This window comes from Hakea prostrata, chromosome 10 (genome assembly GCF_041222555.1).
Source record: "Hakea prostrata isolate BN-2017 chromosome 10, UWA_Hpros_2, whole genome shotgun sequence".
In the NCBI taxonomy this organism is placed as follows: Eukaryota; Viridiplantae; Streptophyta; class Magnoliopsida; order Proteales; family Proteaceae; genus Hakea; species Hakea prostrata.
The window spans coordinates 13,468,427-13,496,024 of NC_142609.1; the positions used below are offsets into that span (position 1 = coordinate 13,468,427).

Genomic DNA, 27,598 nt, shown 5'->3' on the forward strand with positions numbered 1-27,598 from the left:
ACTGCAACATCCATGATTGTTAATTTGCAATCAAGTTTGTGTTTATGTATGTAGAACAGCAAAAAGAGCTTTATAAAGAGAAATTTAGAAGAGTCCCTAAAGATTTGGGACGAGTCACAGGAACTGCATGTTTAGGAATGAAGTGCATGCTACGGCTCCTCTTCTTCCTCTCACAAGGTATGTGCTTACTGTTAGAAGTTTGTAACCACGCAAATTAAGGAAGTGTGAGGTCATAAGTTGGAGCTAGTCCTCTTTAAGTTTAGAACCATTCACAAAGGGTGTTCAATGTTTTTAACCATTTTCGGTGAAAGTCGAACGGTTCTCATTCAATTGTGGGCAACATTAAAAATATTTCACGGTACAATACGATACTATCTAATATGTATCTATATTGGATACAATTTATATGAAGTCAATCCTTTTCTTTTTAAAGGGCACGTATTGAATTGCATCAAAATGTAATATAATAGTTGATTGATATGAGACAATAAGTCTCTTGACCGAAACGATGCTCAATACCGATACTTTAGATATTGAAAATGGATTCACTAATACAATGTTGCTTGCTGCTTTATTGTTTTCAGAGAGAATAATGGTTCAATTAACCTGCAATGGAAGGATCAGTATGGAGTCATGGAAGTGATTGATCCAAACGCATGAACCCTTGTGGTTATGAGGGGAAAAAAAAAGGAAAGAAAGAGAAATAAAGGGTATTTAAATTTTTTTGGTTAATAGGGAATTGGGTCTTGGTTAGTTAAAACATGTAAAAAATGTGTGCAATACAATAGTACCATTATTATGTATTTTATATGGTAATTTAGTCAAAGGGTATAGGAAATTGTGTCATTTACAAAATATCATATGGAATATATAAATTGATTATCTTTTATTTACCTCGAACCAAGCCAAAACCTTTGTTTTGAATCATGGTAGCATTTGCTACCTAACAAAATAGTAAAAGAAACTCATGGCCAACTCAAATAGCCAACTCTAATCAATAAACGTTTCTTAACATAAATATATATTTATCCATTTTGAGTATTTTAAAATAATATATTTTCTTCAAAAGATGTATATATTGTTTTTGAATCTTTATGATTTATAGGGTAAATATCACTTACCTCCCCTCTCCCCTCTTACCTGGACAAATAGGACTTACACCTCCACTTATTGGATAATATCACTTACCTCCCCTCTTACCTAGCAAATATATCAAATACATCTCCTCTTTTAACTTTCTCGGTTAAATTTAACTTTTACCGTTAAATATTTTTCTAAAACCCAAACTACCCTTGGCTAAAAATATTCTTTATTTTAAACCATAAATTGTCATAATTATACTAACAGTTAAAATACTAAATTACCTTCAATTAAAATAATTATTAAAAACCAAAACTAAAACCCAAATTATCTTTAATTATTAAAAGCCCAACATGCTCTTTTTTTTTTTTTAATCAAACAATTAAAAAAACACATACTACTATCAAGTAAAATTAAAAATGCAATTAAAAAAGAAAGGGTATGTTTATAAATTAAACCGTCTCTATTTTGGGTTTTTTTTAATTGTTTGATCATTTAAAACCAAAAAAAAGGGTATGTTGGGTTTTTAATAACTAAGGATAATTTGGATTATAGTTTTGGTTTTTAATAATTATTTTAATTGAGGGTAATTTAGTATTTTAGTTGTTAGGGTGATCATGGCAATTTAGGGTTTAAAATAAAAAAATATTTTTAGCCAAGGGTGTTTGGGGTTTTAGAAAAATATTTAACGGTAAAAATTAAATTTAACCGAAAAAGTTAATAGAGGGTAGCTGTTTGATATATTTGCTAGGTAAGTGGGGAGGTAAGTGATATTTACCCTAGTTTATAAGGTATTTGTGGCCGAAAAAAAATTGTTTGTTGTGCACATCTTTTTGCTGTGCACAGCAGTACATCACTACATTGTGACACGTGTAAAATACCAGCTTAATGGTTGAGATCAAAATTGATAATTTTTTAAGTATAAAACCCCTCAAGGAAAACCCATTTAACCTGTACTTAGGGGTGTAAATGGATAACCGAAATTCGCTTCCGAAATTCGCATCCCGAGTTTAAGGGTATTCGAATCCGTCCGATTACTAATAAGATGCAGATATGGTATGCCCCTTTCTTACCGATTATTATCCGTCCGATAAAATTATCCAATTAAGTTACTTATTTATATATTTTTATTATTTTTATAAATTTTTTACCTTTGATATGTGACTATTTTTCTAGATTTTCTACTAAAATAATTACCAAAGTTCATAAATTCTTAAATTTCAAACCTAGCCCTCGCAAATAAAATGATAAAGATGTAAATAGATAATCGAAAAACTTATATTCAATTTGTATTTATGCCCATTTAGAATAATCTACTTAGAAAATAACTATCCAATTATCATTCGAATCTGACTAAATCCGTCCGAAAACCGATAGGATATTATCAAAATCCCTTCGAATATAATAGGATGTGGATATGGTATTACTACTATCCAATCCGAATCTGGTCCATTTACCTACTTGTACTTGCCCATATGAGAAAACTTGAATGATTAAAAACTCTGAAAATCCCACTTAAAATCCCATCTCTAAAATCGCCTTCTTCCTTTCTCATCCTTGGCTTTTACAACTCCTCCCTTCATTTAACTGATTTATTTTTCTCTCATCATTTTCTCTACAAAATCTAGTGTAGAAAGCTTGAAATGCTGCTGATTTCAATCTTGGTGGTAGATTATTATCTCATACACCATCAGCCATCAATTTTGATAGCTTCTTACATAAAAAGAACTTTACTTGATTTTCTCAACCTTGAAAATAGATGAGTCTCGCAAAGACAGACACTTAATCCCTTTGAGAACTCTTGATGAAATGAGGAGGAAGAAGATGATCATTGAGAAATGAAGGGGAAGTTGGGGTTTTCAGAGTTGTTAATCAATCGGGTTTTCTCATATGCAAAGGGTATAGGTTAAATGGGTTTTTCTCAAGGGTTTTACACTTAAAAATTACCATTTTGATCTCAGCCATTAAACTAGTATTAAACTAGTATTTTAGACGTGTTGCAATTTAATGTTGCACTGTTGTGCACAACAAACAATTTTTTCCCATTTGTAGCCACTTAACTAAGTTGAAATACTTTTCAAATTAAACTTTATGTTTAGTACAAAATTTTCCTCTCTTTCTTGTCTCTAATATAAAAATGCTAAACATTTGCGCATTCACAAAAATCACAGATGAATCCACAGATTTCATTCCACATATTCGGTTAACCAAACAATTAATTTTATAAATTGTAACTCCATAGATTTGAAATCTATAGATATTTGAAATCTCCAGACTCATGTAACCAAATAGGCCCTAAAGAAATCAACAGGCAAGTAGGGTTTGTAAACTTTTGCGGTTTAAGGGTTTAGGGTGCTTAGAAGTTTTAGGGTTTATAGGAACGGTATATTGGGTGCGGTTAGGGCTTAGAGGCTCAATTTGAATGAAAAACAACTTGAATCTTGCTGTTTTTTGTTTCATATTTACCTCCAAAGAATTCTAGGGTTTTGGTAAATTAGGGTTTCAAAATTTCTAGGGTCTGAGTGCAAGATAACGGTGGGGGGCTATGTTTTTAGAAGGGGAAAAGATTTGGGGGGAGGGAATTAGGCCTTAGGAGGTATGGGATTTAGGGTTTCAAGGATTTAGTGGAGGGGATACATAACATAGATAGACTAGGCTTAGAAGAATGTCCTCATTAACTTAAATCAAGAACTATAGGGAAGGCAACAAAAGCTTTTGAAAATATTAGGAGTCTCATGATTTGGATGACAATGGTTACCAGTCTAGCATTTTCTTTTTTCACAATGAATACGAATATACGATTGATATTTTTGGGCATCTTACCGAAAACAAAAATCTTGTCAGACATGCTTGTTATCTTCAGTAAATAAATTTGCTAATTGGAGATCTCTTCTTGCAGCTTCCAGAATCCATGGGGATCTTGAGCTTGGACAGAGACCTTTGAGGCATTTTTGTTGTTCAAGATCCTGTCTTATCGATAAAAATTCGTTCTACAGAAAAAATAAATAAGTCGAATGTATTTTTTAGCATAAAATATATTTTACCTATTGGTACCAAATGATTTTTGCATTTCGACCTAAAAACGGTTTTTTGTACTAATTTTTTTTTAAAAAAAGTAAAAATAAAAATGAAAACCATGCCAAAGAGAGCCTTGTGAATTGTTCCAATCAAATATTGATTGCAATGGAAATGATTAGGAACTGATCAATTTAGTACATAATATTCCAGTTTCAATTCATATATTTTTTTGGAACTGAGGTTCTGGGCTAGCTTGCGCGCACCACGATTTACTCCCTCAGGGGGGAGCTTTTATATTAATGCTGCCGAGTGGGTGCGAACCCAAGACCTCCCTTAGGGAAGTTGGGTCTTTAACATACTACCTTTGGTATGAGCACATCTTGTTATTTGAAGTGGTGGAAATCGGGGTTCAAGTTATCTGATTCAACAGTCCGATTCCATAAATCTTAAAACTAAGGTTTATGGTATGAGCACATCTTGTTCCATATATCGCAAACCTATGATATGAGACAGATCGACATGTATCTGGATTTTGTTTTTCCATATCGTTTTCCATGTTTCTCAATGTATCGGCCGATACCCATCCACACATATCTTTTTCAAACAAATATTTGTGTACTCTAGATTCCAAAATCTACCCCCCCCAAAAAAAAAAAAAAAAACACTACATATTGGACGGTAAGGCTAGAAACAAATACGATGATACATATTCTTATTATCATTTAAGAAAATATGAGAAACTTTCAGTGCCACCCTAGAGTTATCCCCTAAATATTAATGTCACTCCCTGAATCATATCAATTATCAATTAAAATCCCCTCAGCTTGAAAAAAATATCAAAGCAACCCCTTATACTTGAGAAATGATTATAGTTAAGTGTTGATACAAGCAAGTTAAACATTTCAAAAAGACAAAAATAATCTTGAATGAAAACCCTACAACTGACTTCGTTTTTCTTTACAGTCCACGACTTTTTCTTCTTCATTATAGATTCTCACAAAGTTTGGGAGATATAATTAATTTTTTAATTCATGGGTAGTGTTTTTACTCAAAATGTGAGGTAATTTTATAAATGAATAAATAAAAACTCATTGAGCCTAAAATTTTTGATCCGATGATAAATTGGGAAACTTAGGGTGGCATTGGTATTTGGAGGTAACTCAGGGATGAGATTGCAAATTCCAAAAAAATATTTATTGATCAATGCGTATCGGAACCGTATTGTTACATAGTCGATACGTAACGAACCAACTTAAAAAAGGGGGAAAAGCAAGGGTTTCTTCTTCTTCTTCCTTCCACAGCTATATCTCCAGCATTCAAGGACAAAAGCCCACTCCAGGGTTTCCTCCTACAAAGTCTTTAGGTGAAAATTGAAATCACAGTCACATACCTATGCATTATTAGTAATAATAATCTGAGTTTTGTCACTTTTTTTTTTTTTTTTTTTTTTCTTTTTTTTTTTTTTTTTTTTTTTTTTTTTTTTATTTAATCCCCCCGGTTCACCTACCCCCCCCCCAACTCCCCCCCCACCCCCCCCTCTTTTCGTGAAGTAGGTTTTATTTAATGTTGACTTTGAAGTTTGACCGTGATTTCAGTTTTTCTATCTTTGAAAATCTTAGGAAGATGTCTTTGTGGGCCATCTCAGTAGAAGATATGGTGTTTGACCCAAAACCCATGGATATTGATGATGGTGTTTCCTTATGGAAACCTTATTTGATTTGGTGTTGAACTATTTATTTGTGAAGAAGAACTTGGTTGATGGACCTAAAGCTTAGTTGGACCTGGTTTGAAGACTTCCCTCCATACAAGGTTAGTAGTACGATGTATTGAAAGAAGCCCATCCAAAAATATTGAAGTTTGGCCCATTAAATCCTTTGTTTTGAATAAGCTGTCCAGGCAGTGGCATTTTGGTAAATATCTGTTTTGAAGGTTTTCAAAAGCTTTATTTCTTTTAATTTCGTGGTAAACTATTCCCACCATGTTTCTAAACCTCTAGATAGTGTGGGATCGACCTTTGAACTTCCTCTTTGGCAACCAATCAACCAACAGGGTCGGTTTGGTCGATTTGGTGAAACCCTAGTAACTCTTGAACTCTTTGTGCTATTTAAAAGGGGGAACTCCATGTGTTTCACTCTCAATCTGTTTCTAAGCCTTGGGAGAACGTGGGAAGATTCCTATAACCTCTCCTTCGAAGCCAAGAAAGATCCTCAAGCATCTCTTTAGATTTCTTCATCGGTTTCTCTTCTAAAATGTTGGTATTCAATTCGCTTCTTCTTTAATTCATTCTTTCTTCTCTACTTCTGATTTTCTGATCATGAGAAGGGTATTACACTACTGTAATGACCTCTTCTTTAATTCTTTTAGCCCTAGAGTGAATCCCCCAATTCACTCTATGATCTTGAAGCCATATGGCGATGATCCTTGATTTTGATTCCACCAAAGCTCTTAATGATACTTTCCCTAATTTTCTACCTATCTTTATTATTGTGGGGAAGGTCTCATATTATTACCATGACCTTCCCTTGTGTCCTCATGATTGAGGAGTTGATCCTTGTTTTTCTTTGGAACAATTGGCAACCCTTCTATTTTCTATCAATTCATTGGACTCTCCCCAAAACCTTTCTTGATTGTAAATTCTTTGCCCTAAGGGTGAATATTTATTCTCCCTAGTCTTTTCGTGGGATACACGGATTCTTGTTAGTAAATCCCTAATTGTATGATTTGAATTTGTTTCCCTTCACTTTAATTGAGAACCTTATTTTCTCTCATTAGTAGACCCTTCCTAATTCCATTCTTTATTTTGAAATACTAATGAGATATTCCTTTATCTATCTTGGGTTGTTTTTGTGAGAATTAAATATGGGTAACTCTCATGAGAGGTAACCAACTCTTATGAGAGGTAACCATATATGAAACCCTATTGTTCTTTTATTTGTTGGAAACTTCCCAACACTTTTTCAGATTGTGCATTCTTTGTTTCTCTTTCCCATGGGTGAATCTTGATTCTTTGTTTCTCTTTCCCTTGGGTGATATTTGTGTTAACCTAAACTTGATCATCTATGTTTTCTTGTTTTATTGGCTATCAATTTATTTCCCTTCATCCGGTGCTCTCAACCTTTTCATTGGGAGCCAAAAAAAGGGTGAAATCCTAACCTCTTGGATCAAACCAAGAACCCTTAGTTTGATCTTGTTAACAGCCAATCAATGTGTTTTCTTTGCTAAAATTGTAACCTATCATTCTCTAATTGTTTATCCTTGATCACACTATATTTTCTTCATGATCCATGTTTAACCTAATTAGGATTTCTAATTATTCTTTCTTCGTTCTTGTTCTTGATTGAGATCAGGAAGAAGATGATGCATTCTTGCAACCATCTATTCCATGATCTCATTCTATTCTTTGAGATCTATGATCATCATCATGATCTTAACCCTAGCTAATAAATTCTTTGAAACCCTAATCCTTTTATGATCTTTACTGAAACCTCTTGTAACCTTCCATGTGAGGGAAACCTCATGGGTAATGTTTCTGTTAACATAAACTAGATTTCCTATGATTTCTTGTTATTTTCTTGATAACAATCATTCCCTCTCTTTCCGTGATCATAACCTTTTGATGAGCCATATGTTATGGTGAAACCCTAACCTCTTTGTTACAAACCTATTATGATTGATTTTTCGGACTATGATCTCCCCCATGTCTTCATTTGGGTTAGGTTGTACTTGGTCTTCAACCCCATGAGCAAAGCACCCTTGTATAGCAATATACATGGGGGCGGTTGCTAGTGGCGGTTGATTAAACCAAGCGACCGCCTTAAGCGACCGCCCGGTTCTGCTTGCGGGAAAATGCCCTCTTTTGCCCCCTGTTCGTTATAAATAGCATCCCTCGCCCTATTAACGCATTATTTTGTTCGGGATTGCTATTTTGGGCGATTAGGCGGCAGTGGAAACGTGCAGGATTCAGGTCTGAAGTGCTGTTAATGATATAAAACCTTTTCTCTTCTATTCTTGGTGATTCTTATTAAGGTAATGAATCTCCATCTGCAATTCTCTTCTTTTTAACCTCTGATTGATATGAACCCATCTCCTTTTTGTTGGTGGTTACCCAATTGATTTGTTGTACTCCCTTTCCAATGTTCTTGATGAGATCCTGTTCAGAAACGAATCCCTGCATTTGTTAATGGATGGATCTAGTCAAGGGAGAGAGTTTCGGGTAATCCATTTGTGATAATTGTTAGGTTTCTTTTCACCTAGTGTCTCTTGGAGTGTTAGATTCGAGACTTTGGCCATGATCACTCGAAATCCGGATTGAAAACGGATGATCAGAAGCCTAAGTTTCGGATCTGTAACTCTCTGTTTTTGGGGCGGTCACTAGTGGCGGTCGCTCAACCTAAGCGACCGGCCGGTTTCCAGTGTCTGTGTAAGTTTGATTTTGGATTTGTTTTGACTCTTAACTCTTATACATTCTTGTAACCCTATGCCTAGGTGTTCTCTGTTTCAAGTAGAAGTCTTATAATAGTTTCTGGAATTCAAGTTAGAGGAGTTTTACATAATTACAGGTAAGGACATGCATTCTTATTTATATGCAATTACATATACATGATGATTCTGTTGTTCTATTTACTATTCTTTGATCATGTAACTTGCTGTAATTGTATAAAGTATGTGAATCTTATTGTACACTTGCTGTTTGTGGTATTCCTTGATGTACTTCATCTTTCATGATATTGCACAACTGTTCATGGTATGATAAAGAGTGTTATAGTGTGATTGTGATGGAAGGGGTATTCCATTGGGATATCTTGGCTTGGGATATCAGAAGGCTGTGGAATGGGACACATGCCTGCTGATGTCTCCAGCACTATCATGATTACTTGATGACATACTTAGGGAGTCTAGAATTGCATGGCTAGGTACCCCACATGCTATTACCCTTTCGGCAGGGGAATTGAAGCCGGGTGACCCGTGACAATGGTGACGTGACTATGTTTCATCCAACAGCGGTAACCAGTCCGTGCGGAGACTCAGTGGTCCACTATTGGTCATGTAATGGTAGGGTTGCATATGTTAGGGTTGGGCTCATGGACGTCCAAGGAGCGGACCGGGTGTCGCGAGGAGTCATGAGAGCATCCGCCCCAATAATATGTGGATGACCATAGGGTTAAGGAGTGGAGTCCAACAGAGGTAGCCAGTCCGTGAGGATTCTTACTCCTAGGTTGCGAAGGATACTGAACCGAGTTGGTTGGTGCCATAGGGGAAGTATCTGGACTTCATATAGTATGTTACCATTATGACCTTGCATTGGATTAGAAACCCCGACATGCGCCAGTACTCATTGCCAATGGTCGTGGTGAGAGAGTGTTGACTTAACCCCCAGCCACGGTTTTGAGAGCCAGGTGTGGACTTACCCCTTTGCCCAGGTGTAACACCCAGCCCAAATCTAGCCCGGAAACCCGATGTGTTTTGGGTCAAGTAGGGTTAATTTAATGTTGACTTTGAAGTTTGACCGTGATTTCCGTTTTACTATCTTTCAAAATCTTAGGAAGATGTCTTTGTGGGCCATCTCAGTAGAGGATATGGTGTTTGACCCAAAACCCATGGATATTGATGATGGTGTTTCCTTATGGAAACCTTATTTGATTTGGTGTTGAACTATTTATTTGTGAAGAAGAACTTGGTTGATGGACCTAAAGCTTAGTTGGACCTAGTTTGAAGACATCCCTCCATACTAGGTAAGTAGTATGATATGTTGAAAGAAGCCCATCCAAAAATATTGAAGTTTAGCCCATTAAATCCCTATTTTTGAATAAGCTGTCCGAGCAGTGGCATTTTGGTAAATATCTGTTTTGAAGGTTTTCAAAAGCTTTATTTCTTTTAATTTCGTGGTAAACTATTTCCATTATGTTTCTAAACCTTTAGATAGTGTGGGATCGACCTTTGAACTTCCTCTTTGGCAACCAATCAACCACAGGGGTCAGTTTGGTCAGTTTGGTGAAACCCTAGTAACTCTTGAATTCTTTGTGTTATTTAAAAGGGGGAACTCCATGTGTTTCACTCTCAATCTGTTTCTAAGCCTTGGGAGAACGTGGGAAGATTCCTATAACCTCTCCTTCGAAGCCAAGAAAGATCCTCAAGTATCTGTTCAGGTTTCTTCAGGTTTCTTCATCGGTTTCTCTTCTAAAAGGTTGGTATTCAATTCGCTTCTTCTTTAATTCATTCTTTCTTCTCTACTTTTGATCTTCTGATCATGAGAAGGGTATTACACTACTGTAATGACCTCTTCTTTAATTCTTTTAGCCCTAGAGTGAATCCCCCAATTCACTCTATGATCTTGAAGCCATATGACGATGACCCTTGAATTTGATTCCACCAAAGCTCTTAATGATACTTTCCCTAATTTCCTACCTATCTTTATTATTGTGGGGAAGATCTCATATTATTACCATGACCTTCCCTTGTGTCCTCATGATTGAGGAGTTGATCCTTGTTTTTCTTTGGAACAATTGGCAACCCTTTTATTTTCTATTAATTCATTGGACCCTCCCCAAAACCTTTCTTGATTGTAAATTCCTTGCCCTAAGGGTGAATCTTTATTCTCCTTAGTCTTTTCGTGGGATACACGGATTCTTGTTAGTAAATCCCTAATTGTATGATTTGAATTTGTTTCCCTTCACTTTAATTGAGAACCTTATTTTCTCTCATTAGTAGACCCTTTCTAATTCCATTCTTTATTTTGAAATACTAATGAGATTTTCCTTTATCTATCTTGGGTTGTTTTTATGAGAATTAATTATGGGTAACTCTCATGGGAGGTAACCAACTCTCATGAGAGGTAACCATATATGAAACCCTATTGTTCTTTTATTTGTTGGAAACTTCCCAACACTTTTTCAGATTGTGCATTCTTTGTTTCTCTTTCCCTTGGGTGATATTTGTGTTAACCTAAACTTGATCACTATATTTTCTTCATGATCCATGTTTAACCTAATTAGGATTTCTAATTATTCTTTCTTCGTTCTTGTTCTTTTTGAGATCAGGAAGAAGATGATGCATTCTTGCAACCATCTATTCCATGATCTCATTCTATTCTTTGAGATCTATGATCATCATCATGATCTTAACCCTAGCTAATAGATTCTTGAAACCTTAACCCTAATCCTTGAATGATCTTTCTGGAAACCTCTTGTAACCTTCCATGTGCGGGAAACCTCATGGGTAATGTTTCTGTTAACATAAACTAGATTTCCTATGATTTCTTGTTATTTTCTTGATAACAATCATTCCCTCTCTTTCCGTGATCATAACCTTTTCATGAGTCATATGTTATGATGAAACCCTAACCTCTTTGTTACAAACCTATTATGATTGATTTTTCGGACTATGATCTCCCCCATGTCTTCATTTGGGTTAGGTTGTACTTGGTCTTCAACCCCATGAGCAAAGCACCCTTGTATAGCAATATACTTGGGGGCGGTTACTAGTGGCGGTTGATTAAACCAAGCGACCGCCTTAAGCGACCGCCCGGTTCTGCTTGCGGGAAATGCCCTCTTTTGCCCCATGTTCGTTATAAATAGCATCCCTCGCCCTATTAACGCATTATTATGTTCGGGATTGCTATTTTGGGCGATTAGGCGGCAGTGGAAACGTGCGGGATTCAGGTCTGAAGTGCATTTAATGATATGAAACCTTTTCTCTTCTATTCTTGGTGATTCTTATTAAGGTAATGAATCTCCATCTTCTATTCTCTTCTTTTTAACCTCTGATTGATATGAACCCATCCCCATTTTGTTAGTGGTTACCCAATTGATTTGTTGTATCTCCCTTTTCAATGTTCTTGATGAGATCCTGTCCAGAAACGAATCCCCGCATTTGTTTAATGGATGGATCCCATCAAGGGGAATGATTTGGGTAATAAATCTTTGTTAATTCTAGGGTTTCTTGTTACCCCCTTGTTCTAGACTTATTAAGCTTGAATTTCGGACTAAGATCATCCCAAAACGGATTGAAATCGGATGATAAAAAGTCCGATTTTCGGAGTTGGAAACTGTCCTGAAACAGGGCGGTCGCTTGTGGAGGTCGCTTAACTTAAGCAACCGCCACAAGCAACCGGCTGGTTTCCAGTAACTGTGTAGGTTTGATTTTTGAATTGTTTTGACTCTTGACTCTTATATATTCTTGTAACCCTCTATATAGGTGTTCTCTGTTTCAAGTAGAAGTCTTATAATAGTTTCTGGAATTCAAGTTAGAGGAGTTTTACATAATTACAGGTAAGGACATGCATTCTTATTTATATGCAATTACATATACATGATGATTCAGCTGTTCTATTTACTATTCTTTGATCATGTAACTTGCCGTAATTGTATAAAGCATGTGAATCTTATTGTATACTTGCTGTTAGTGGTGTTCTTTGATGTACTTCATCTTTTATGATATTGCACAACTGTTCATGGTATGATAAAGAGTGATTGTAGTGTAGTTGTGATGGAAGGGGTATTCCTTTGGGATATCTTGGCTTGGGATATCGAAGGTCTGGAATGGGACACATGCCCGCTGATGTCTCCAAAGACTATCATGATTACTTGATGACATACTTAGGGAGTCTAGAATTGCATGGCTAGGTACCCCACATGCTATTACCCTTTCGGCAGGGGAATTGAAGCCGGGTGACCCGTGACAATGGTGACGTGACTATGTTTCATCCAACAAGCGGTAACCAGTCCGTGCGGAGACTCGGTGGTCCACTATTGGTCATGTAATGGTAGGGTTGCATATGTTAGGGTTGGGCTGATGGACGTCCAAGGAGCGGACCGGGTGTCGCGAGGAGTCATGAGAGCATCCGCCCCAATAATATGTGGATGACCATAGGGTTAAGGAGTGGAGTCCAACAGAGGTAGCCCGTCGGTGAGGATTCTCACTCCTAGGTTGCGAAGGATACTTGAACCGAGTTGGTTGGTGCCATAGGGGAAGTATCTGGACTTCATATAGTATGTTACCATTATGACCTTGCATTGGATTAGAAACCCCGACATGCGCCGCACTCATTGCCAATGGTCGTGGTGAGAGAGTGTTGACTTAACCCCCAGCCACGGTTTTGAGAGCCGTGTGGACTTACCCCTTTGCCCGGGATCCCTACGAGAGGTAACCGGTCCTTGCCGGATCGTAGTGATGAGACTTACCCAAAGGAGGGCTGGTGTATATCTTAAAGCATGTCACCCATTAGAGACTTGCATAGTTAGATCTTAGTATCATTCATATTTCGCATATCATCCATATCATTTCATATGTGCATTCGTGGATTGTATTGACATATATATGAGAATTGTTTGTTCCTTACCGAGTTCGTTGGAACTCATTCCTTTCATTGTATGTATTATATAAACTGTACGAGATGGTTACACAACGTCGGAAGTTGGAAATGATTCGTATAAAAGAGCCTTCTCGTTTGAAGTCGATGTGGCACAGGCAGTGGTACATGGACTTGCAAAGCATGAAGCCTCCTGAAGATGAAGATTATTTAGTTATTCTTGTTGCTTCCGCTGAACTCGATATTACATTTGATTCTTGATTCTTTCCTTTGATTATTTCTTGGATATTTATTGGAGTATTTGGACTCCTGTAACCTTTTTATTAATTATTGCACTATTCTTGCTCTTGATTACGGTATTTGTATTTATTATTATTGATAGACTAAAACCATGGATCCCGCCCCCCCCCCCCCCCCCGCCCGCCGGGGGGGGGCCCCCCCCCCCCGGGGCGGGGGGCCCCCCCCCCCCCCCCCGGAGGCCCCCCCCCCCCCGCGGGGGGGGGGGGTCCCGCCCCCGGGGGGGGGCGGGTTTTTTTTTTTAAGGTCGCCCCCCTTTAGGGCCTTGTGTATTTTGTTCTTTGTGCCGTTCTTTTTCCCCCAACCCCCCCTTTCTTTTTTTTTGTGTTTCGGGGTTTTTTTGTTTATGAGATTGCTTGTTCCTTATTGCGAGTTCGTTGGAACTCATTCCTTCCATTGTATGTATTATATAAACTGTACGAGATGGTTGCACAACGTCGGAAGTTGGAGATGATTCGTATGAAAGAGCCTTCTCGTTTGAAGTCGATGTGGCACAGACACAGTGGTACATGGACTTGCAAAGCATGAAGCCTCCCGAAGATGAAGATTATTTAGTTATTCTTGTTGCTTCCACTGAACTCGATATTACATTTGATTCTTGATTCTTTCCTTTGATTATTTCTTGGATATTTATTGGAGTATTTGGACTCCTGTAACCTTTTTATTAATTATTGCACTATTCTTGCTCTTGATTACAGGTATTTGTATTTATTATTATTGATAGACTAAAACCATGGATCCTGTGACGGTTCGCACCCACGGGTCGTCAGGCGGGTAACCGGGCCTGGCGGGCGGGGTGTGACAGGTTCCATGTAAGTAATACGGTTTGGTGATTATATATTGGCCCCTTTTTCACTAATTATATAGGAGGATAAGCACTTGTCCAGGCTATAATATTATTTAAGGGGAACTGTGGGATCAACCAGAATTCCTGCTTTTAATGTTTATCTATTTTTGAGTTTTATTGTGATTCTTTTTCCTGTTTCAGTTCATCAATTGGTATAGTTGGTGTATCGATTTTTGAAAACCATAGCAAATGTATAGTCAGCTGCCATTCTAGTGGTGAAACCAACACCTCTTAGTGAAGAAGTCGTGGGTTCGACTCTTACTGAGGCTATTAATATCCCTATCCTGGCTTAATAAAGCCCATTTGTACTAGCCAACTCAGAGCTGTTCTAGTGGTTGAAACCAACAATTCTTAGTGAAGACGTCGTGGGTTCGACTCTCCCCCAGCCAAATAAAGCCCTTTGTACCAAAAAAAAAAAAAAAAAGAGAGTAAACAACCCAAGTATGGGTTAAAACCAGTCAGACCAATAGTTGATTGGTTTATCCATATATAGGATGGTGAACAACACAAAAGAGTATATCTGCAGGGCACTAGTTATTGTGGTTGATTACCTGAGCCACGAATTTTGTGTAATGACTTTCAAAGAGTATTGTGGTTCAGAGGCAGAACTTGTAATTGATTGTTTAAGGGCCTATTTGGTTACATGAGTCTGGAGATTTCAAATCTATAGATTTCAAACCTATGGAGTCATAATTTATAAAATTAAATGTTTGGTTGTGGAATGAAATCTGTGGATTCATCCTAAAAAATTTGGTTCAGAGGCCAGAACTTGTAATTGATTGTTTAAGGGCCTATTTGATTACATAAGTCTGGAGATTTCAAATCTATAGATTTCAAACCTATGGAGTCATAATTTATAAAATTAAATGTTTGGTTGTGGAATGAAATCTGTGGATTCATCCTAACAAAAATTTTGATCGACGTGATTTTTGTGAATGTACAAATGTATAGCTTTTTTGAAATCTCTGGATTTCACTTCTTACCCATAAATCTACATATTCACGTTTTTAGTGTAAAAAGTTGAATTCTAGATTTCATGAGTCTAGAGATTTTTACAACCAAATGGGTAAAATTCTCAGATTCATGAATCCAGAGATTTTATTCATGTAACCAAACAGGCCCTAAAAAAATTTTGTTTTATCTATCTACTAAAAAAATCATTTAGTCACTATGGGGTTGTATCATGTATGACAGCGATTCTGGTGCACTTATTCTATGCTATTTCTACATTTTGACACAGAAGTCAGTAGAAGTTTATACAATAAACCGGTTTGAATTTTGTGTGGTGAACTAGGTGTTTTCGTGTTTGGCACACAAATTTTGTGCCAACATAGAATTGCTTCGGTGAAAACGCGCGGGCACAACACAGGAGTCGACGGTGATAAGGAGATCGAAGTAATTTCAGTCGACTTCAAACAAAACCCTAAGGTCTCTCGTCTCTTTCTCGTCTATCTCTGGTCTCTGAACTGTCTCTCTTCTCTCTCTTCTCTCTCAACTCTCTCAACTCTCACGACTCTCTCTCGTTTCTGTCAACTCTCACGACTCTCTCGAATCTCTCTCATCTCTCTAGTCTCTGTCGTGTCTCTCGTCTGTCTGAAGCGTAAGCAAGCGTGAGGCCGCAAGCTCTCTGCAATCGATCTCTCTATTTGGAAGCATCTCTGCAACCGATTTCTCTACCAGAAGCCGAAGCCCTCTTGTGCAAGCGAAGCCCTGTCTCTGCAACCGATCTCTCTTCAACTGAAGCCGTGTGTCTGCAACCCACTTCTTAATTTCGTTCAATTGCTTCTGATTAAGGTATTTTCCACTTCCTTATGCATATTTTGGGTAGTTGCTGCTTTTATTAGTCCTACGTTGAGAGGCTATTGGGGATTTTCTTCAGATTTTTTATCATTGAAAATGGGTTGTTTACAAATCATTCGTCTCCTAAACTCATGCCATAAAATGATTATGGGTTGAGATTGTTTGGTGGGATTCTGGGTTCCTAACGATATAATGCTTAAATGATTATGAATTTGTTTTTTTTATTTATTATTTCTTTAACTGAGTATGCTTGGATGAAGACCCGACTGTGGAAGCTAGATGCATATGTAGACATTCAATCCTGACTCGACATTGATCCTAATCTAACACCATCCAGACCTGATCCCGACCCGCCCTTGACATTGCCTATTTTATCGTTGGAGTTTTCAGTTTTCCTGTTTGGAGCTCTGTTTGAATTTGTTTTAACAGAATACTACTTAATATTTGGCTTTCTTGAGAAGTTCTTTTTTATGTTGCCGCTGGAGGCTGCGTTCTTATCCTTCTTTGAGAAGTTGCTAAGAAAGTACTAGCCTTTTTGTTAAATGCTTTTGACATTGTTGTTGCAAATATGATATCGTGGATTGCATTTGATATTCATTACCACCTATTTTAATTATTTTTTGTTAAATTTTTGTTTGACATGAAGATAATTCGAGCTTTCCTTGGAGTTTGATTGAGTTTTCAGATGTCAAAACTGACTAAAATACAATCTCAGTTCTGTATTGCAAATGTCTTTCTAGCATTTCTCAGTCTCAGTGATAAGTCGTGAGCAAAGTCAGGTCCTTAGAAGTTATTTGAAATTTTCTGCCTTTGCTGTCCTTAAATGAATTTTGTTCATAGTCTTTCTTTTCTACTATATTCTAGGAATCTTTATGGTTGATGGTAATGTCTTGTTGTTCGTGTTTTTATGTTTTTTTCTTCTTATCAAAAAGGGGGGGAACCACAGATGAAATGTTCATTATTACAATCTTGGTTGCTTTTACCTGTCACTGAACTTGAGTGAATGTGCTTGTTTAGAATAAGATATTTCATAAGTATAATAAATAAAATATGATCTAAAGAGGTGTCATGTCTTCTTGGTGATTATGAATAATAGGTGCATAATAGAATGATTATTTATTAGCTATATCTACTATTTTATGTTTAAATTAGACCATTCCATTACATATATTGATCATTTCCATTCAATTCCACACCCATCCGTACGTATATATGACACAAAGTGAAATGTCTCTTGAAATCACCAGACTGATACATTACCAATACACAATACTTTAACTGCTTAAAACTGATTCTGCATTTTACTGCTTGGTCATTCTTGATTTATAAGGCCAAAGCTCTGAAATTTTTTGGTGAACTCTTGTGTTTGACGACTCTTCATTGGACTGCAGCTGCCGAACAAGAGGTTGCAGTCATGGAGATGGAGGCCCAGAAGTACCAGATTGACCTTGGCAATCTGATGGCATACGATCCACATCTCAGCTTCTCTTCTCTTCCCTCTGACAGGTTTGGGTTTCTCTTTGCCAAGCTTATCTTCATTATCTTCATTAGATGTTTCTCTTATGTACGTCGGAAAGGAAGTCTATGTCTGTCATTATGCGACTTATGTTCTTTGGTTTATGTGATCCTGTTTTTTCTTCTCCCCCCATGCTTTAATGATTTTATGATTGTTATGTTGGATTTTATTTTATTTATTTAGTTATTTTTTAAAACTATGCTTGAAGTTATGTTTTGGGTTTCAGATTCATTTTAACTGGCACCTATTCAGTTGTAGAAGCCAAACTTGCCTCCCAGTAGGGAATTATTGATAATAACTGTGTAAGGTCAAATTAAATATCGACAGCATTTCAGGGGAAATAACCAGTTAGCAAACCACTGATTGTCCTAACAGAAGCTTTCCCTGGAAAACCCCCTCTTGTTTCTTAACTGAAAAGGGAAGGGTTGAACGAAAGATTCTTGTGTCATTTTAATCAGTTTGTCATAGTTTTTAGATACTACAAAACTAACTCCAGAATAACAAGCCTTATTGTCATAATGTCATGGTGATGAAGAAAAGAAAATCCGTCAATTGTGTATTTCAAGCTATCAATTTCTTTAGATACGAGAATAACTAAATTTAGGATAACAAGCATTATTTTTATGGTGACAAGGCAATGAAACAGGAGGAGAAACAAAACCAGTGACAGCAACAGAACAGAAAGAAAGAAAAAAAAAAAGAATCTACTTTTTATGACTTACATGGTGTTTATTAAACAAAAAAGAAAAAAGAACCCATGCAAACCCTTCCGCATAAATTCTCTTTTTCTAGATGGCATCCTGACAACTATGATAACCAGCGTTGTTGATCTTTAGAACCCAAACTGAAAGTAGTTTCTTCACTATTGAGCAGATGACCCATTAAGTATATATTAGCCCATTTAGGAAACACAAAATTATGCTGAAAATAGGTTCTTGATATAGCCCAAATATTTTAAACTTCTTGGTTGTTATGTATTGCTTGTGAGGAGATATGGGAACTTAATGTGAAATAGGTTCTTGTTACAGCCAAAATATTTTAAGCTTCTTGATTGTTATGTATTGCTTGTGAGGACATATGGGAACTTAGTATGATCTTTTTGAGTTTATATAGGGAAGAGTTAGTTAAAGAATGCCTCCAGAAAGGCACTGAGCTTGTCCAAGCAATTGCAAATGTTGTTTTCAACTTGCATTCAACAGAAGACAGGGATGGGCCTATTGTACAACTACCTCCTCCAACAACAAGATTGCCTAGGGAGAAGCATGTAAGCCTTTATGCCCCTATTTCTCTCTCTTTATCTTTGCAACCGATACAGACTAAAATTTATTCTTCATATTTTGAAGAGTTCCAGGAACCCAATCATTTATGTCACTCTTGTCAATTTGTCTTTGCCCTTGGGTCAGTATTAACCTACATGTATTAATCCCTGACTTATAACTTTTGTCAGTAGTACCTTTGTTTCTGTGCATCATTTGACTTTAATTAGTATAAGTTTGATATACCCCTGTAATTGAAAAAATTTCTTTTTGCTAGGGATGAATTCATGGTTTCTCATGTCAGCTCTCTTGTTTCCTTTCCAGCTTCCAAAACCAAAGCCACCTACCAAGTGGGAAAATTTTGCCAAAAAGAAAGGTTAGTTATTCAGACTATTCTGTGATGTTTGTAGGCCATTAATGCTTTTTTAAAAATGTGTTGCTTCTTCCTAAGCTGCATAGTTTAAAGTGGTGTTCTGGTCTCGCTTTTGGTGCTTGACACATTTGTTTGTAATGTCATGAAGGTATAAAGAACTATAAGAAAGACAAGATGGTGTTTGATCTACAAACTCATAAGTGGAAGAGGCGCTATGGTTATGATCGTGTTAATGATGACAATGATGTACCCATTATTGAGGCCAAGATGACTGACGGTAAATGATTTGAACTTGCCTTCCCCTTTTTTTGGCAATGAACTCAAAAGTTTGGAGATTTTAGTCTTATTCCTTTTTAGTTAGAAAATTAATTATGACAATTGTTTTGTGAATACTTTGACTCGGTAGTATGCATCAAATCTCATTAGTACAAAAACAATGTTTTCTCTTTTTTACATGAGCAAAATGCTGTGAATACTATTTGTATGGGACAGCCTTTCCTGCCTCTTAAAACTTTTAACCTTTTTTTTTTCTGGGTGGGGTGGGGGGTGTTGGAGGTGGGTGAAGACATACCAGTGCACAAGGCTCCCCTGTTTAGCAGGATCCAGGAGGAGTTAAACATGTGCAGCTTTACCCTTTTCCAGTACTTGACCCTGTGACCAAGTGTTCAGCAAGTGTGCACTTGACCAATGTGGCAAGCATATTCTTCTTAAAATGTTGATTTGTCTATGTAAAAAAAAAAATTGTAGATGCCTTTAGTATCTATTTATTATCATTGTCAGTGTTTAAAGTCTCCCATAGGCAAGATTGCACTATCTTGAGACATCATGGATGGGTAAAAGAAATTAAAAAAAAACATTTCTTTTCCATTTAGAGGATCAATTATGGAGGTTGCGTTGGAAGGATAATCTAGTATCTGATATTATGTTTGATGGTCATCGTATCTGTTTCAACCATCATTAGGAACATCTTGGTCCATCCAAGTCTCTGCATTTATAACTTCATCCTTTCTTGTGCTGAAAGTGTCAAAGTTCAGTCTTGAATTGGGAGCCTTGCTGACTTTTGTTTTCCTTTTTTGCTTTGGTTGGAGAATATACTGCAAAACATGTTTAGGTGTGTCAATGTGAGTTGGTTAACATGGTGCTCTGAGCCTCTAATTGTTATGCCTTACCATATATGCTTTGGAAGCTTCTGTATGTATGCCTATCATGATTCGGGAGTAATTATCATTTTGAGGTGTCACATACAATTTCATGAATGGATTTGAGATCTTTAATTGTATTATGGAGATTGCTTTGGAAGCTTTAAACAGTTCCAATGGAAAATGTTTGAAGGTGATTACTCTTCTTATGGTTTCACTGTAACTTTCTCCAGAGCCAGGAGTGGATCCATTTGCCAAGAGACAGGAAGAAAAGAAAAACCGAGTTGGGAAGCAAGAAAAGAACCGGTTGCAGAATTTGAAGGAAGCTGCAAAAGTTGGTGCCTTGCCTAGGTTTGTCCTTGAAACTTTTCTGTGAGGTGCCCTTTGCTTGTAAAGTTACATAAATAAACATCGAAGAGTGAAAGATCTGGAATGTTCTGTGTCAGTTGCATTCTGAATTGATTTTACCTAATATCTCCATGCATTAAACATTCTCATCTTTAATCAGCACATTTAATGTCTAATTACCATCTCTCCATTGTTCAACTTGATCACTGGGGCTCACAGTTCGCCCTCCACATTTGCCTACATAATTGTAGAGCCTGTTCACATTCACTGGTACTTTAGAGAAGTAAGTAAATTTGATTTGGACTTAGTACAATTTAGACTCCAAACCATGGCCTGATGTATTTAGGGTAAATCCCTAATGCGCATTATTGGCTGCAAATGTTGATTTTGTGTTCTCATTCATTTGAATGGTGCTTATCATTCAGCAGTTGTTCCAGTGCCAAGATAACTTGGATATGAGTTGAACTTTTAATCAAGGATCAGGTTCTCTCGGTTTCGACCAGCTAGAAATTGAGAAATGGCTGAGATGGGTTGACACCAGGGAATGTTGGGGTAAAACTCGACGTGTAAGGGGCTGTTGGTTGAGACTGCCAAGACTTGAAATTACTAAAACTGGGTTGGTTAAAATTGGCTAAAGCTTGTCATTCCTGGGTATATTGGTGTGAAACAATTGATGTCTTCGAAAGATTGTCGTAACTCGTCGAAACCTATCAGAACTAGTTACTTTTTAAACTAATAAGCCCATGCTTTTATCATTGTTTAAGAGAATCCCAGAGTGAACCCTAATTTTGGTCCATCTTAGTTGAGATTTGAATCATGCATTTAATTGGACTTCCCTGCCCCCTTCACCCTTTCTATTTTTAAGTCTTTTCAACTGTTAAACTAGAATTAGTTGATTGCATTGTTTGAATCCTGCTTGAAGTCATGATTACACCATTAGCATTATCCGACAGTACTATCCTCTATTTTTCCGTTAGTTTTTAATAAGCTCTAATAAAGCATTTCTGGCAGCCATGTTCAACTAGCTGCCACAGCACTGCCCATAACAGGAACCCGACGTGCACCAACTAAAGTCAGTAAAGACGAGCTAGGGAATGTGGCTGGAATGGCAGCCACTGCAACAGCCAGTGGTGGAAAGTTTGACAAGAAACTTGAAGGAGAGAAAGATGCAAAACATCCCGGGAAGCATCGCAAGGTTTGTGTGCGCAATAACAATTCCCTCTTGGACACGGACCACTCCAACTAATTTTACGCCTTATGCATGCATGATTTATTCATTTATCTCCTTTATTTTGCCACAGTTCCTCCCCGTTGCTGAAGGATCTGGAATGGGCATGCGAGAGAAGCAGCAAACAGAGAAGGTGCTCAGCAAGCTAATGTCCAAGCACTCACATGAAATACTTGATGTTAATAAGGTGAGTCAGCAAATTTGCTACGTCTTCTTTTTTGGTGTCTCAAAATTTCGTTATCCTTACTGCATCTCCCATTAATGGGTTGGCTTATCTGGATATTTTGTCTTGAAATAGGCTGTGACAATGTTCAATGTGAAGAAAGAGAAGAAAAAAAGAAATCAGCAAGGCAAGTCGACTTCAACCTCAGACAAATTGAAGCCGAAAAAGAACTTAAATAAAAAATCATCAAACAAGGGATTTTCTAAAAAGGGATCATCAAAGAAGGAATCAACAATGAAGAGGAAATCAAAGTGATAGTAAAACGGTGTGATAATGTGTAAGGTAGCTTGCAGAGCTTTTAGAGTAACACACAGAAAAAGAAAATTTTATTGTATCTTTATAGTATGAAACCGCAGCAGTTTTTTTTATTTTTATTTTTATCTATCTGATGTTTAACTTAGCTTCCTAATTTTATTACATATCAAATTTTGGTTCAGATTTGAATTGCTGATGCACTTTTTTCCTTTTGGGGTTTTGTTTTACACAAGAACCGTTGCTTTATTCATCCGGAGGGAAAAAAGAAAACTTTTATGGTTTATATCCTAATCCATGTCTTGAATCTCTTGATCCTGTTGAATGAGGCTCTTACATGGCTATGTAGAGACTGATCATCTGTAGCTAATCTCAACTCCAGATCACTGTCAAATGAAATGAGCTGCATGATTATACTTTGCAAGTGCTTGGAATTGTATGGCATAAATTTCAAGTAATGTTGTTGCTGGAGTGATTTCTTTCAAAGATGGTTAGCCATGGGAACTACCGGTGCAAGCATTGGTTCTGTTAGCATAGTCTCATTCAAGGCCTGGTATAGTCTACAGAAGCCGGTAGTGATCCCATGTCTAGGTCAAAGAGCCCATAATTGTCAATGCAAAAAACAGAGTGGAGTGGATTTGAAGTTGGGATATGGTGGCTAATAAACCGGTTGGAAGTAAGCTTGGGACCACTAGTTCATCACGATGGTGGTAGGATCTTCATTAGCTATAAGATGGAAGAAGGTGGGTGGTATATATCAAACAAGCTCCTTAATTTTTTGCATTTAGAGAACCAAATAAACTGACTGATGAAATTCCATGAATTGTGGGAAGACCTATCCCTTAAGAAGTCACTCTTTGTTTTTTTTTCCTGATTTTTCATAAATTGATGTGTTGGTCTTATTCTTTAGTTCGAGAGTATGAAATGAGAAAATTTAAGGGACTGACTCCTACGCGAGCAATGTTAGATCATTCCCTAAAGACTTTAGTCAGATTGAAGGGACCAAATACCTACTTGTCTAAACAAAATATTGGAAACATCGGTTCAATCCATGGCAATAGAATAATTAGCATAAGGAAAATTACATGACTAGCTATTTTTAGGTTTTCTTTATAGCCGCCGACTCAGTCTTTTAGTTCACAACACTAAGTCAAAATTAACTTTGGGTTTACAAAACTAACCACGCCAATTATTTTTAATCCCCTAAAAGACAATAAAAAAAAATGAAAGAATGGAGAAGTTGGAATTACAGGAAGAAGATGATAGTTGCTTAATATGTTGGTATGGAAACCTTTAAAGGTAAAAATGTCCAAAAAGAATGAAAACTCACTGTTTTCAGTATTTTGTTAGTTTTGTAAACCAAAGTCAATTTTGGCTAATTTTTTTAGAGCAAATTGTACCAGCATCCCAAAATGGGGGCCCTAAAGCATTGACACCCCATCTTATGTTTAAAAAACATAGAGTCCTCAAAATTGAATTTTCATTGGATATATTTGTCCAATTTGTCACTGAAAACAGTTAAAATACTGTTTATTTTCTTTCAATTCTTTATAAAAAAAAAACAGTGTCCGAATGGTTCTCAGTAACAAATTGGACAAATATATCTAATGAAAATCTAATTTGGTGGGGTCAGTTTACTTTAAACATAAAGTGGGGTGTCGATCTTGACATAGGCCCTTTGGTCGTATTGGGGGCTATACAATTTACTCATTTTTTTAACTAAAATATTTGAGGGCTACTCTTGTGAAGGGAAACCTAAAAGTAGGGAGTCATGTAATTTTCCTGAAATTTTTAGTGTCTTGTATTCCATTGTTTACACTAATGAGTTGATTCTCAATGAATTTTCAAAAGTAATCTGAAGACCAGAGCTCTATAGTGTTAGAGGGTCAAGAGATCCAATCTATTTGGGACCAACGATGAAACCCTATCATGTATTTAAATAAAAAAATATATATATGGACTTTTTTCTCGACTTTACAACGAAACTTGGGACTTCCCCCAATTCTACAAACCTTACAAATAGGTCCACAACATTAGGCACCCTTCAGGTTCAGGACCATTTTCAATTAATAAAAGGAATTTTAAATTTTTTTAATATAACCAAAATACCCCTAACTTTGTTAAAATGAAATATGCTTGATTATATTAAAAAACAAAAATATTGTTGATTTTTTCTTCTTGGACCATCTAGAATTATTCTAATTTTTGTTGAATTTTTTACGCCTATCACTCTAGCCCAAATTGTAGTTTTTGAATATTGAGGTATTTGAGATATACCTAACTTATGGTCTAATATAAGTTATTAGATTGGTCACGAGCATTATTTAACAACAACAACAATAAGCCTTTTCCCAACTAAATGGGGTCGGCTACATGGATTCTTGCCCTCCAATCGGTTCTGTTCAAGGCCATGCTAGATACAAGGCCTAAGCTATACATATCCTTTCTCACCACTTCTCCTAAGGTTATCTTAGGTCTACCCCTAGCTCTTCTAGTTCCTTCAATATGGATTATATCACTTCTCCGAACGAGACACTTTATAGGTCTCCTTGGAACGTGTGCAGTGCCCCCCCCTCAAACGATTTTCTCTAAGCTTATCACTTATAAGAGCAACTCCTGCAGCCAACTCTAATATGATCGTTTCTTATCTTATCCATCCTAGTTTTGCCACTCATCCATCTTAGCATCCTCATTTCCCGCTATACCAGTTTATCTATATGATTCTTCTTAACAGCCCAACACCTCCGCACCGTACATCATAGCAATTGGGATAACACAATTCCTATAAAATTTTCCTTTAAGCTTTAATGGAATACGCCGATCACATAAGACCCCGATGCACCTCTCCACTTCATCCACCCTATTTTAATTCTTTGGGAAACCTCATCTTCTAAATCACCTCTTTTACTTATGATTGAACCTAGGTACCTAAAACAATCACTCGAGGAATCTCTTTATCGTCAAGTATCACCACTTCATCATCTCGCCCGATCATGACTAAAGTTACAAACTAGATATTCCTCTTTTGATCTACTAAGTTTAAAGCCTTTTGATTCCAAAGCTACTCTCCATGATTCTAATTTGATATTAATCCCCACTTGGGTCTCATCAATCAGCACAATATCATCCGCAAAAAGCATACACCAGGGGGCCTCATCTTGAATGTCTTTGGTTAATTCATCCATTACCAGTGCAAATAGATATGGGCTTAAAGTTGACCCTTGATGTAGCCCAACTGTTATCGGGAATTCATTACTTTGTCCCCCCACTGTTCTAACACTAGTCACCGAACCATCATACATATCCTTAACTATATCTACATATTTACTTGCAACACTTCTTTTCTCTAGTACTTGCCAAATTAACGCTCTAGGGACTCTATCATAAGCTTTTTCTAAGTCAATAAATACCATATGAAGGTCTTTCCTACATTCTCTATACCTTTCCATAAGTCTCCTAATTAAGTAAATAGCCTCCGTTGTAGATCTCTACACGAGCATTATTTAAGAGTCCATTAATTGTAAATCCTAGTAGCATCTATCAATGCTAACTTGAAGCATTGGTCTAAATATTCCAAACTAGATACTTTCGCATGTATTTTAAGTAATGTTGCACCTAAATCGTAAAGTTGAAAATGAAGACACCTGCAGCAAGATTGGATCATAACCTTGAATTGTATTGAACCTCAATCAGTTAAGACTAATACCAATCAACTGTATGGACAAGGGTACAAAGTAATGAAAGTTGGTTCTTTATATTTTGAAGAAGAGTAAAGGAATCCAAATCAACCCGATTCTAGAGAAAACCTGCTTTGATATCATGTATAAATCCAACCCAAAAGCTCAAACTATTGAGAGAAAAGATTCACTTTGTATATTAGGAGCAGTACTCTCAAGATCAACCAATCTGAAACTATTTTCCTTTTACCTGTTTTCTACTCAAGAGATACAGTTTCTTCAAGTTCATCATTGATATGTGTGTGTGAGAGAAAGAGAGAGAGAGATATGGAAGGTAGGAATTTTTGCTAGTAGTTCTCTTACATGATAAAATAGCATAGGTGTGTTTATTCATTAATTATAAAGAACATCAAATTGCATGATCTCTGCAGTTAAGATTAGATATAACAGAGCTAGGAGTTTTTCAAGAATGAAAAACCATAGGGGGAGGGGGTGTGAGACTAATAGTTGGAGGGTGGAAGAGCATGCTTGTCATGATGAAGAGACAGAGGTGTAGTACCACAATCGACCACACACTGGAGGAAAGTAAGCCCACAACTTAATACACAGAGCAGAGCATCAGAGGGAGCTTTGGTAGCACATGAAGCTGAAAAACAGAAAACAGCCTTGACTTGACAACACACACACGTAGCTACATCTCCAACTGGTGTTCCGTGGCTCTCAACCTTAAGCATTATACCTGTAAACAGCAGTAGCATCACAAGAACAGATTTGAGGCTCCTCTTTGATTGCTTACTGCCAATAACAGAGAATGCAATATCCATGATAGCAGTAGCTTTGTCTGCCTCTGGGTTTGTGTTTGTGTTTGTTTTTCTACTGTAATGGAGGAGGGAAGGTTCTTATAAAGGGAGAGATAGAGAAGAATCCCTGAAGATATTTGACAAGAGTCACAAGAATTGCCTGCAAGAGAAGAATAGTTTGCTACGGCTGCTACTCCTCTCCCTCACAAGGTATGCGTTTAGTGCTTGAAGTTTGTTGAGATGCCACACCCTCTTTTGTATATTTTGAACCAAAAATCTTCACAGAAACCATGAGTACACGAAATCTAACCATTAGTAAATTCAATGTGTAGTAAATCAAAAATGTGTTTCTACTTTGAGATACATAGGATCTCTTGATCATATGGAATCCGAGATAGGAACCTCTATCCTGACACGCTTAGGATTGTACTCTCTTT

At 36.8% G+C, this 27,598-nt stretch overlaps 1 protein-coding gene across 2 annotated transcripts; it reads left to right on the forward strand.

Annotated features, from left to right (window-relative positions):
- The first annotated feature begins 5,396 nt into the window (after positions 1-5,396).
- On the forward strand, positions 5,397-22,951 carry LOC149001992 (ribosome biogenesis regulatory protein homolog). 2 transcript variants are annotated; one of them, XM_089137976.1, is made up of 9 exons: positions 5,397-5,461; positions 17,741-17,855; positions 18,979-19,129; positions 19,446-19,497; positions 19,643-19,771; positions 20,867-20,984; positions 21,993-22,176; positions 22,283-22,396; positions 22,508-22,950. In XM_089137976.1, exons 2-9 carry the CDS (start codon positions 17,764-17,766, stop codon positions 22,685-22,687), a joined length of 1,020 nt encoding a protein of 339 aa, XP_088994102.1. In that variant the 5' UTR covers positions 5,397-5,461; positions 17,741-17,763; the 3' UTR covers positions 22,688-22,950. The 2 variants fall into 2 exon arrangements, with proteins under 2 accessions (XP_088994102.1, XP_088994103.1); XM_089137977.1 differs by lacking the exon at positions 5,397-5,461 and adding an exon at positions 15,981-16,343 and having other exon boundaries at positions 22,508-22,951.
- Positions 22,952-27,598: the final 4,647 nt, after the last annotated feature.

What these genes read in the sequence shown, in the direction of transcription:
- LOC149001992 (XM_089137976.1), top strand. Translation starts at nt 17,764, where the DNA reads ATGGAGATGGAGGCCCAGAAGTACCAGATTGACCTTGGCAATCTGATG. An exon ending in TCTTCTCTTCCCTCTGACAG is followed by an intron (nt 17,856 to 18,978) that starts GTTTGGGTTTCT and finishes GAGTTTATATAG; the next exon opens with GGAAGAGTTAGTTAAAGAAT. An exon ending in AAAGTTGGTGCCTTGCCTAG is followed by an intron (nt 20,985 to 21,992) that starts GTTTGTCCTTGA and finishes CATTTCTGGCAG; the next exon opens with CCATGTTCAACTAGCTGCCA.